Raw genomic sequence first — 12,730 nt, forward strand, 5'->3', positions numbered from 1 at the left:
AAGGGTACAATATTTTATGATCCATTCAGAGGAAGAAAGGCTTTGCTCATGTCTGACTCCTTAAGACGATAGTCATTGGCTTGAGATTCTTGTTTCTTCTGAAGATCATTCACCTCCCCTTTCATAAGTGCTGTTGTGATCAAGTAACTAAGTCAATAATATTTCTACAGACTTTTGATTTCTAGAAATAAGAGTTTACTCTTTGAATTCATGCCTGGGCCACAATAACACTGGTTTTGTATTTAATAACAGTCATCACATTCATTTCAGGTGCCATAGAAATATCTTATTTAAAGTGGATAAGTCCACATTGTGGACAGACAAGAAGCCTTAAAAGGGGCTAATCCTACTTGCCAGTAGATAACAGGTATCAGGAGTATGTACATCAACAGTTCTTTTCCAACTAGTGGCCTAGCATAGGATCTTCCACATAGTGGATGAATTCTGTGAAAATGTCTTTCTTCTCTCATCCATAAGGCATGGAACTTTTGAGGACAGAATTTTAGAGCTAAAAGGCATTCGAGAAGCCATGTAGTCCAACTTATAACTTAAATATGAAACTCCTCTACAGCAAATTCAGGAATGACTGCTATAATCCATACCTGCCATATCAGAATAAAAACACCAAATGTTCTTGTATTAAGAATAATAACACTAAAAAAACAGACTCAGGGAGGGTCAATGACTCTTGCATCCAAAACTTCCATAATAGACTTCATTAGCACTGTCAAGTTTTGTCAAAATGAAGTGGTTCTATTCATTCATTCCATGGGAATTCAGAGTATAGGTTAGAATATCGAGGGTTTGATCTATTCCTCTTCTCTTTTTTTTTATTCACCCAGATCTTGTTATTCTGCTGGATCTCCTTGGAAGATTTCAGTTCAGTTCTGTTCCATATCTGCTTTTATCAATGATATTTTGTTCACTTCTCACAGAGGCCTCTTCTCTCTCTTGCAGATTCTATAAGGATGTTTCAATTTCATGCATCTAAAACAAAGCAATGAATTCAATATCAATTCAACAACTGCATATAATTGTAGAACAATCTAAGACTGACAGACATTCAGTTTTGAGTTTGTTTTAAGTGAGAAAGATAATGGAGATCTGTTGCATTCAATTCCTTATATCTAAAACAAAGTAGTGAATTCAATATAATTCAACAACTGCTAGACAATTGTACAATAATTACATAAGATCTAGATTTAAGGTCTACATTAAAATGTAGAATAATATAAATTGATATAAATTCATATTGTAACACAATAGGTCTTATATTATCCTCTTGGTTGTGCATTAAATAGGACAATAAAGATCTTTTACATAATCTACAACTGATACTTATGTGAAATAAGCAATAAACTTTATCCTTCCTTCTTTTTTTTCTCCCTTACCAGGGACATCACATTCAAATCCACAATGGTAAATCAAAATCAGCTCTGTCCTCCACTTCTAAATCTTCATGTGCTGGCATTGAGACTAGACCTGTGATTTCATAGATGGAAGGAACTCCCTAGATGAGGAAACTACTACTATCCATGAATGTCTTTTCCGTCTTTGCAACTTCCATTCTTAAGAATTTGGCTAGACTACTGAAAATGTAAGTGATTTGTCTAGGCTTAGAGAGCAAGTATGTATTAGAGGAAGGCTTTGCACCTAAATCTTCCTGTTTCCAACCCAGTTCTTTTTTCCACTATATAAATAATAAAAAGAAAGGAATAAGTGGATAGTTCAACATGTATTTTTTTTTCAAACATCCATTAGTCACTGTGACTGTGTAATCTTAGTCATGTTATTTAACTGCCTTTGTGCCTCAGTTTCCCCATCTCTAAAATTGTAATCCTTTCTTTCTATGATCCTATATGTTCTAGTACAGTGCTTGAGGGTTGGGAGGAGGAAGAGACCTACTAATCCTTTCACTCCACTCACCAAAAATTACACTGAACAACAAAAGAGTAGGCTCTAATTCCAAGATTTTAGAGTATATGTGAGGGATGGGGAGGGAAAGTATCATGTGATCATAGATAGAAGCAATTAACTTAACACTGTCTTCATGACATGATGCCTACAGTACAGTACTCTGTTTATGAATTCTGACTTTTGTAATGTTGTTTCCACAATCCCAAAACAGGGATACCACTTTGACCATTCTAAGAGCCTGTTAATTTTTACCTTTGATGGGAGTAGGAGGATAGGAGGTAGTAAAGGCTGGAATTTGCAGCTATACACTGCCAACTGAGGATTCAATTCAAAAGTATGTGCTAAAAGTGAATTTTTCCATGGCAGTAAGGTAGATAATTGACGTGCATTTCCATCTCCTTTTCTTAGGATTCATGGTGTGGAGGGGAACAAAACAAAACAAAACAAAAGATACCAGAACTGCTGTCATGAATGATCCTGCCAGATTTGTGGTCTGAATTTCAATGCAATGCTGTCCATGCCATATTCCTTCTTGATCCATACCTCTTTCTTACATAACAGTAGATAATAGCAAGGAAGAGACTTAATAGCAATCCAACACCGATTCCAACTGCAATATATTTTTCATAAGAATCCACAGCATATGAAGTTAATGTTAAGTGCTCACATCTTTCTCCAGTATAACCTGTAGTACATCTAAAATAAACATGTTTTAAAATATTAATGATACAGGTACAAAATAATTAATTTTCAATGAATTAACAAATGCTTGAAATACAAGAAAATTTGTTAAGCAGGAACTATAGATAGGAAATAATTCTCAATCTGTCAAAAGAATTTAGTTACTAAACAAGGTAATTTTTTTTTACGAGATCATTTTATCAAGGTCTCAAGTATGCTCTCTTTGATCAGAATGAAAACTTAATGTTTGATAAAAAATCTGGTATCTAGTCTACGATTTCACTTGCATAAGAAATTCTTGGCTGAAGAAAAGTGCCCTTATCAGTGCAGATATCCAAGTTCTCTAAAACCTAGTCTTAGAGAATGGCTTGAGTCACCATCCAGTCCAATCTCCTCATTTTACAAGTAAAGAAACTGAAGACTAGAGATAAGTGACATACTCAGGGTCAAACACTCTACATGAGTATGATTTGGGACATTTTATAGCTGAGAAAATCATAAATTTGGAGCTTGAAAAGACCTCAGAGGTCACTGAGCCTAATCTTATTTGACAGATGGGGAAACTGAAACCCAAAGAAAGAAGAGATGCCTTTGTCAAAAGTCACCCAAATAAGAAATGGTACAGCAGGATTCAAATCCAAGTCCTTTGGCAGCAAAGCCTACATACTATCCACTATAAATATTCCTTCAGATAGAGAGATGAAAACTCAGAGAAAGGTGAAATAGCTTTGGACTCATAGAATATATACTTGCCTCTGTGAGACATTGGTTAAGTCATTTCTTTCACCTCAATACACCTCTGTTTCCTAATTTGTAAAATGAACAGGTGAGATTCAGTGACTTCTGTCTATTATCTATGATTCTACAATCCCAGGAGCTTGTTCAAGCACCAAAAAATACAGCTAATAGCCAATTATCTCTTTAAACTTCCATCCACTGCTTGTTTCACTATACTAAAGGAAGCTCAGGGTCTTCAACTGTATATTAATAACTGCTGCCTGCCTATTTTATAAAAACTACCATTGATGGCGTAGTATCTAGAGAATTCATTTTAGCAGCATAAAGTTTTGGGATTAAGTCCTAGTTTTATAACAAATGTTGAATTCTCCTTTTTTTTGTCTCTATCTTCCTCAAAATTTTATCATTGTCTGGTACATAGTGGGCATTTAACAGATATTTGTTGAGTTATACAATTGATTCTTGGAAAACCACTTAAGCTCTCAGTGATTAATGCCAGGCAATTCTCTAAGTCAGAAATTAGAGATAAATTGCTGATGCTCCCACAGGAAGAAATCATAGGTCTGAATTGTCCCCTCTCCATCCCTACCTCACAAGGGTAGCTGGGAAATGGCAGGAAAGCAAAATGCCCTTGATCATTGGGAAAAGGTACTGTAGAAATTCAATATAAATAAAAATCCTGATTTCTTTTTTTTTAAGGCACTATAATTCCTCTTCAAACTCTGTGTCTCCTTATGTTCCTTTCAGTAGACTGGCTTGCCAGTTGATATAAGAGACTACCAATGGAGCATGATGCTATTATGGGGTAGGAGGGAGGGGAAGTAGGATTGAGGATTGTGTTCATTGCCTTTACCTGCATATGGCTTTCCTGAGCTCATGATGGAATGCACAGACACCATTGATACAATAGTTATGATGGTCTGCAAGACAAGGGTGAGAGAACTTCAAAGCTATGGGCACCTCTGTGTATTCAGCTGAGAGAAGGAAATATGAAAATAAGATTAGGGTTAGAAAGTCAGAGAACCAAGGAAACCCCCTCCCCTTCACTTATCTCCACCCTTTTAAATTTCCTTTGGCTGTCTCAGCTTTTGAACAAGTGATATTGTAACTAGTGGTGCTCAGAGGATGGCAATAATCCTATCCAGGCTAGTCTTTCAACAACTAAGGATGGGGATGGATTGATTTTTCTTTCAAGTTCAAGGAGTTCAGAATGAAAGGCACTTAAAGTGTATGTGCACAGACTCACCAACAGATGGCACCATTGATTATATCCTCCTAACAGTGTACTGAAGACCACTTTACTAATTATTTTCTTTATTAAAGAAATGAAAATTAATGTGATTACAGTTTTTTCTCTTTTTATTTCCATATACCAAGATCTATCACTCACTATATAATATGAGATGTTTAGTTCAGTCCCATAGTCTTCTAAGAAAAGGACAAAATACTCAAACTATAAGGGGGATTCTTCAGAGTTGACTCTGGAATGAGGACTAACATGTCTTATTTTTCTTTTCCTTACCTTCTTCTTTAACCCTCCTCCCTCCTTCTCTGTCTCTGTACTCCTGTCTCTCTGTGAGTCTCTGTCTCTGTCTCTGTCTCTCTGTCTCTGTCTCTCTCTCTCTCTCTCTTTCTCTCTCTCTCTGTCTCTCTTTCTCTCTCTCTCTCTCTCTCTCTCTCTCTCTCTGTTTCTGCCTGTCTCTGTCTCTCTCCCTCCATCCTTCCCTTCCTTCTTCCCTCCGTCTCTGTCTCTTTGTCTCTCTGTCTCTTTCTCTCCTTCCTTCCTCTACCCCTACCCATACTCATAAACATTCAAGATATTACAATAAAAAAAGAAAAATATCTAATTTTTTTCATAGAAACCATTATTGTGACCTAAAGAGCTAAAATTCATGAACTGGTATAACTATGAAAAGAAGCAAAAGAAAATGTAGGGGACTCACACTTCTACACAGAATAAATGAATATATTGCTGTGTAGCAAATGCAACACAAATAATAGCGAGGTATAAATTTTTCTTTTGAGTCTGAAAGAACTGAACTTTGTATTCCCTGAGGAAGAAGGTAAACAAAGAACAGACTATTTCTGTTCTTTTGCAATATTTTTTAGATAATTCCTGGATGTGATGGAGGGGGACCACTCCCAATAGCAACAGTTGGCTCATATCATTCAAGGTAAAGCAGAGCACTTTGAGAGAAAGGATAACCATTGACCTGATGAGCCTACCCAGAAGAATTGTTATAAAAGAGAGCTCACATCACAGTGCCTCTGGAGTCTGGGAGTCATATTCCAATTCCATTCTATCACTCACCACCTGTGTGACTTTTCAACAAATTACTTAACTTCTCTGGATTTCAGTTTCCCTTTTGAGGAAAATGAGGGAATTGAACTAAATGACTTCAAAGGTCCCTTCCAGCTCTGACTCTATCACCCGAAGTCATAAAGTTATTAGTAGAACTTTGCCTTGATCCATGCCCTCTTTGAGAGCACAATCCTCATTTAAGGAAAGGAAATGTATAGTGTTTTTTCCTAAGAAACCTGAGAATCAGGATCCAATTCTCTATGTTTCTTCAAATCCCAAAAAACTCACTCAATGAATATTACCTTGGGGTAAATTCTTTAGAAATAGGTGACACTGTCTTATATATGAGATCTTTCTGAAAAATCAGTAATGAAATTATCTTTGAATAGTATTATACGTATTAATACACTAAATATAAAGATATATATATTTCTTAGTTATTAAATAGAAAAATAAATGCCAGACCAAGTTTTGTTTTTATTTTTGTTGTTGTTTTTCTTGAAATGTTTAACATGCTAAAGGTACTAGTAAAGTCTCAATTATTGTCTCCTGGGGTGGGTGTGGGAGTTTAAAGGAATTGGGTCTCAAAAACACAGGTTGTATGATTGCTCACAGATGTCAATCCTTTTAAAAAGATGCTGACAGAGGTGTATACTGAAAATTACCTTTAAAATACTTATCAGTAGTTTTGTCCAGTGAGGATAATCTGTGCTTTCAATCTAATCTTTTGATTTGATGTTTAATTTTGAGGAAAGGGAAACTGTTCTTATAGGAGACACTATATTAGAAAGAACATTAGGCTTAGAGTTCAAAGTCTGAAACATTCTTGATAACTATACCAAGATTGCTAATTTGCTTCATCATTCTGAACTGGCTACATGATTTTCCAGTGCTTTCCAGCTCCATTATTTTTGTAGCAACACAGACATATCAAGAACAGTAGTTCAATATTATGCTTAGTCCTTGTTTAGGAGATTGAGAATGGGAAGGAGAAAATTAAAGAAAAGAAGGCAATCACTCCTCTGGAGCATTGGTTCTCAAAATGTGAGCAAAGAAATCACAAGGGTTTGCAGCACCAAAATCATTTTTAAAATATAAGTAAGAAATTTTCCTTTTGAAAACAGTAAATCTTAATAGATATAACCTATATAAACAGCTCTATTGAGAGTTCTTAATATTTTTCAAAGTTCAATAAACATACAAGTTGCTTCTCTAGAGAAAGAGCACACATAAGGAATATGGATATATATATTTCTTTTTTAAGAGCCAGAAAACACCAATGCTCCAAAGTAAGACACAATATTGCCAACTTTTCCTTTACAGATGACACAAAGCATTGTATTTAAAGAATAGTCTTAGGACTGCTATAAAACCATAAAATGGGCTATCACTGACTGAAACTGAAGCATATTGCTGATTATTTGAGAATTTTAGATGAAAACCAATATATATTTGAACAGAATGGTCTCCATTGAGAAAAACAAAATGATGCTGCCTAAAAAACTGGATTTCTTGCAAAAATAACTTACTGAAGGTAATAGTCATGTTTCGGTGTTTAAAAGGAAAAAAAGACAAAAGCAAAGAGTTAAAAAATAGGTTTTTATGATGTTAGAGTCTAATAAGTGTTTATTTTGGGTTATATGTGAATGTGTGCTTATCAATATACATGCATATGTAATGATACATGTACACACATGAACTCATATCTGGTTACATCTGTACATGAAGATATAATTTTATAGGTGAAGGGATTTCCCAGGAAGGAAACTGCTACAAATCAGAATGGTGATTTTCTACTTCAACATTATGAATACATATATTCTGAAACCAAATATTTGGAAAGACCCTCCTCTTCTACTTGCCTGCCAAGTTATGAGATCAGGATGTGGTGTTTCCTCTCTGCTTGATAACATCACTAACCTTCAAAGCAGCATGGAGAATGTGGCTTGCGTGAGAACCATAAAAACTTGTGCTCAGGTCTTGGCAGGTAACAAGCGTTCCAAGTTCACCTCTGAGAGTTCAAACAGGTTTGAAAAAATGCTGATGCTCAGAAGCTGCCAGTAGTTATTGTAATCATAATTAAAAGATACACGGGAGGTTGGGTAGTTAGGGAGCTCTGCAGACGCTAAGAGTACTTTCTGAACATGAGGAGAAAGTGGATTCAGTTGCTGACTTTCTTCAGAGTACCCTTGGCTGCAGTGTTTCATCCCATACTAAGCTGTGATGCCAGTTACTAAGAATGCTAAAATGGTAAAAGTCTTTGCTCACCAAGAGAGAAGACTAGGAGACTTCCAGGTTTTAAGGGAACTACTGGTTTCAGATTTTCAGTAGGCAATTGTACAGCCCTTCACCTCCAGGTCAGTGATTTAAGTTAAAATATGATGTTCTTTTCACATGCTTTGCAGCCCTTTGCTCTAAATAGATTAGAACACTCCCAGAAAACAATATCTGGCTAATCCACCTATTAAAAGAGAGCATTGAACCCTAAATAATTGACTCTGCTTTCATCAGAAGTCTGCTTTCTTTAACAGTAATTAAACTATCATTTAACATACAAATATAAGGAAGAAAATACCTTCTGTTTTGTTAACTGTCCAGTTACTTTGTTGGCTTGTAATGGGTGTAGTTACAGTAACAACTGCCTCTTTACTCAATGATACCATGGCTGTATTAGGGGAAAAAAAGAAAAAGAAAACAATCTGACATGTTAATTTCTCAGAACAATTTATTTCATGTCTATAAAGCACATCTTGGAGTTATTCTCATTCAGAGTGTTTTAGAGTTACTAGGAATTCATTTATAATTGAAGCAAAAAGACGTAAACAAATTAAAATAGCTTTATGATTTCATTCTTTTATTTTAAAAATATAAAATGATCATTCTAATAATTCCATTATTATGAGTCAGGGAAATAGAAAAAAAGCATTATTAAGAATTAGTAGAGAGAAAGTGGGATGTATTAGAAAGACTACTCAAAGTAAGTTCAAATACTGATTCTGCCATTTCCAGTACCTATGTGACTAGGCAAATCACTGAACCTTTTGTTTCTGCAGTTTCCTCCTGTTTAAAATGAAAGTATTAAAATAAATGTAAGTCTATATTAATTCCTTTCTTGCTCTAAAGCTAGGCTCCTTTGTAGTATATAAATATAAATATATATTCATACATATATACACATAATATATACATATGTGCAACATACTTTTATGTATATTGCACATATCTATAGTAGATATCTCCATAGATTTAAAAATCTCTATATGCTATATAAGTATAGATGTATCTATATATAATATATATCTTATATATTTCTATATAACTAGTCATATATAGACATAGCTATGCATAATACGCCTATATATATAATATAAAATATGCATATGGAGTTTTATATATATAGCTATAGTTACCTCTATATATCTATTTAAGTATATATCTCTATATAAACATATAGAGGCACATATATTTGATGTGTAGATAGATATAATATTTGTATATACTAGTTATATACTGATTTAGGTACCTAAATACAGTTATATTGAAATTAGTTAAAGATATTAAATTACTGACATTGTTTTAAAATAGAATCAGAATCGGTTCCAAAAGAAAAAAGTCAAAACATCAGAAAAGCCACATTCATCACATTAAAACTGAGTCAGTTGGTTCCCACAGTCCCTCCCTAATCTTTCTCACAAGCAAAAGTTATTAGAAGTTAACTTCTTTTTAATTAAAAGAAAATTAATCCCATGTATATTTCAGAAGTACAGAATACCTACCATTTAGCAGAATGTACAATGGAATTCCAAGTGCCATCTCTTGCTGTTGATTAATAATCTCTTTTCCTTTTCTTTCCCGACTGACAGGTTGTTCTTTTTATTGGCCTCTCTCTGTCTTCCTTGTTTTTATATTTCATGAAACGTCACCTGGCAATTCTTACCAATCAAAAAAATGTATGTCTGGCAACAACATAAAGCCTTCAGGCACTCATGCATTATTGAGGAAACCAGCATTATCTAGCTGTGGGATCAAGTTTTCTTTTGAAACATTGGTTTCCTGTTGCCTATGGGCATAATTGCAAATGTAAAGCCAGTTTTAAAAAAAATGTCTCCATTTTCAGGTGAAACTGAACATCATTTGAACAAAATGCTGTTTGTGTGAAGGAAGACAAAATGATGCTGTTGCCTGTGAATATGGATTTCTTGAAAAGATAGACGGGTGAGGGTCATTATCGAGTTTGGAAACTCTAGAAATAGAACAACTTGTCCATTAAAATATCCAAATAAAAAAAAAAAACTTACATTAAGACCCACCAATAACTAGGAGTCCCATAGCATACAGCACAAGCACTTTAATAGTTACTGAATTAAATGGAACCATCAAAAATTTTCAATGTGTTGAGACAGAACAAACCAAAATTTTAATTTTACTTTTAGCCAATTTATTTTGTCTAAATAAATAAAAACTCTCTAAACTTCAGATACATATATACTCCCATGTAAGCAAATTAGTTTACTGCATAGAGATTTTATAAATACAGCAACATCTATCTTCATACCATAATTTTTCTCTATTATGATCAATAATAACAACAAATATTTTATGATATATAAAACTCTTTCCTCATGAGAAGCTTAATTATTCTTTTTTGGAAACAGAACAGGATACTAGATTCAGATGTCAATAGTGACTAAGTATGCATCACAAATATTAGCATGGAGAGAAGCAATGAATCACTGAAGAGGAAAAAAAAAGATCTCATCAAGACATAATTAATAGTAATATTCACTAACTGATTCATTTACTATAGAAGTACTTGAATCTGAACTTTAAAATAAATATTTTGATAACTGTATTTCAATAGAATCAGCTTCTTTTATAACCTTCTTAATTTTATGAATTTAAAAATATTATTCTCAAAAGCAATTCATCAATTTCCCTAGACTGCCAAAGAAAAAGATGAAGAATTCCAGATTTGGTGTTTATTCTGGAATTCTTCATTTAACTATAACATTCAGATTATCATTGGTGTCGATTTGATCAGAATAACTAAAAATTTGCTCTTACCATCCAAAGCACTGATTGAAAAACAATTCTGCCATGATCTCTCATCATTTTAAGGATTTTCCGTAAGTTTTCTTTTAATTCCATCCCAACTAAACAAATGTTTATTAATAAGTGCCTAAGTCTGAGTAAACTACAAAATCCATCCTAAACCTAGAAATAGATTGGTAGTTACACAGTTAAGAGTAGTTTTATTTACCTTGTAAGGATACACTTGTCAAAAACAGAAATGATACAAGCTGATAGTTCTAGTTATGATGAATTCTGGCCTTCTGTGGCACCTCCCCCCCAATAAAAGCCACTTTGGTGGCTTTTATTCCTGCTATAGACTAAGGCTTTTGCCAGATCCGAGGAGGAAATGAGAGCCCTCCACGCTGGAAGCTTTTATATGAGGTTGATGGGTGCTGCCAGGTGCTGTCATGAATAGAAAGTCTTACATTACTTTTTTTATGTTTGTTAATTTTTTGTGAGGCAATCTGGATTAAATGACTTACACAGACTTACACTTACAGATAATATGTGTCAAAAGTCTGAGGCTGTATTTGAACTAAAGTGGTCCTGTTTCTAGAGGTAGTGCTCTATCCATTGCAGCACTTACTTCTCCAGTTTTCCATTATTCTTGAAACAAAGACACATTTGTGGGCTGGCTGCATAAATGGCAAGGCCTGCTGTGCAGTAGTATCCATTTATTCACACATGTCTTGAAATGCTTATTGTGCCACAAGATCTGCTTAAACACAAGTAATGTGTATCGGACTGACTATCATCTATCTCCTTCCATCTTTTGATTGGAGTCATCTTTAGTAATGCAAGACTCAGAACTCTAGTCTAGATTGAAATATAATGTGTAAAGATTTGAATTAAAAGCCAGCCTCAGATACTTATTAGTTATGTGATCATGGGCAAGTCACTTAACTTCTATCTGAATCAGTTTCCTCAACTTTAAAATGTGATAATAATAATACTTTTCTCAAGATTGTTATAAGGATCAAATGAGGTAATATTTGTAAAATATTTAGTGATTGGCACATAATAGATGCTTAATAAATGCTTTTTTTCCTCCCTCCCTCCCTCCCTTCTTTCCTTCTTTCCTTCCCTCCTTCCCTCCCTTCCTTTTTTCTCTTTCTCCCTCCTTTTTTCCTTCTCTTCTTTCCTTCCTTCCTCCCTTCTTCCCTTTCTCCCTTCCTCCTTCCCTTCTTTCCTTCCCTTCTTTCATTCATTCTTTCCTTCCTTCTTTCTTTCCTTCTTTCCTTCCTTTCCACCTTTGCTCTGTCCTTCCTTCCTTCCTTCTTTCCTCCCTCCTTCCTTCCTTCTTTCCTTCTTTCCTCCCTCCTTTCTTCCTTCCTTCTCTCCCTCCTCTGCCTTCCTTCCTTCCTTCCCTCCCTCCTTTTTTCCTTCTCTTCTTCCTTCCCTCCTCCCTCCCTCCCTTCCTTCCTCCCTTCCTTTCTTCCTTCCTTCCTTCCCTCCTTCCTTCTTTCTTTCCTTTCTTCCCCTTCCTTCTTCCCTTCCTTCCTTCTTCCCTTCCTTCCTTCCTTCTTCCCTCCTTCCTTCTTTCTTTCCTTTCTACCCCTTCCTTCTTCCCTTCCTTCCTTCCTTTCTTCTTTCTTCTTCCTTCCTTTCTTCTTTCTTTCCTTCCTTCCTTCCTTCCCTCCTTCCTTCTTTCCTTCCTTCTTCCCTCCTTCTTTCCTTCCTTCTTTCCTTCCTTCCTTCCTTCCTTCCTTCCTTCCTTTCCTTCATCCTTTTCCTTATTTCCTTCCCTCCTTCCCTTCTTCCCTCCCTCTCTCCCTTCCTTCTTTCTTCCTTCCTTCCCTCCTCCCTTCTTTCTTTCCTTTCTTCCCCTTCCTTCTTCCCTTCCTTCCTTCTTCCCTTCCTTCCTTCCTTCTTCCCTCCTTCCTTCTTTCTTTCCTTTCTACCCCTTCCTTCTTCCCTTCCTTCCTTCCTTTCTTCTTTCTTCTTCCTTCCTTTCTTCTTTCTTTCCTTCCTTCCTTCCTTCCCTCCTTCCTTCTTTCCTTCCTTCTTCCCTCCTTCTTT

At 35.1% G+C, this 12,730-nt stretch overlaps 1 protein-coding gene across 1 annotated transcript in view; it reads right to left on the reverse strand.

Moving 5' to 3' along the window:
• EPGN (epithelial mitogen) overlaps positions 1 to 9,605 on the reverse strand; it is a 9,776-nt gene extending 171 nt beyond the window's left edge. The window contains exons 1-5 of the mRNA XM_051964485.1: positions 9,415 to 9,605; positions 8,214 to 8,303; positions 4,190 to 4,310; positions 2,461 to 2,613; positions 1 to 987 (exon numbers count right to left, since the gene is read on the reverse strand). The exon at positions 1 to 987 is cut by the window's left edge and continues 171 nt beyond it. Coding sequence (XP_051820445.1) covers positions 930 to 987; positions 2,461 to 2,613; positions 4,190 to 4,310; positions 8,214 to 8,303; positions 9,415 to 9,451 — 459 coding nt within the window. The 5' untranslated portion in view covers positions 9,452 to 9,605 and the 3' untranslated portion in view covers positions 1 to 929. The remainder of the gene's footprint in view (positions 988 to 2,460; positions 2,614 to 4,189; positions 4,311 to 8,213; positions 8,304 to 9,414) is intronic.
• Positions 9,606 to 12,730: the final 3,125 nt, after the last annotated feature.

Source organism: Antechinus flavipes, chromosome 6 (assembly GCF_016432865.1).
Source record: "Antechinus flavipes isolate AdamAnt ecotype Samford, QLD, Australia chromosome 6, AdamAnt_v2, whole genome shotgun sequence".
Lineage (NCBI taxonomy): Eukaryota > Metazoa > Chordata > Mammalia > Dasyuromorphia > Dasyuridae > Antechinus > Antechinus flavipes.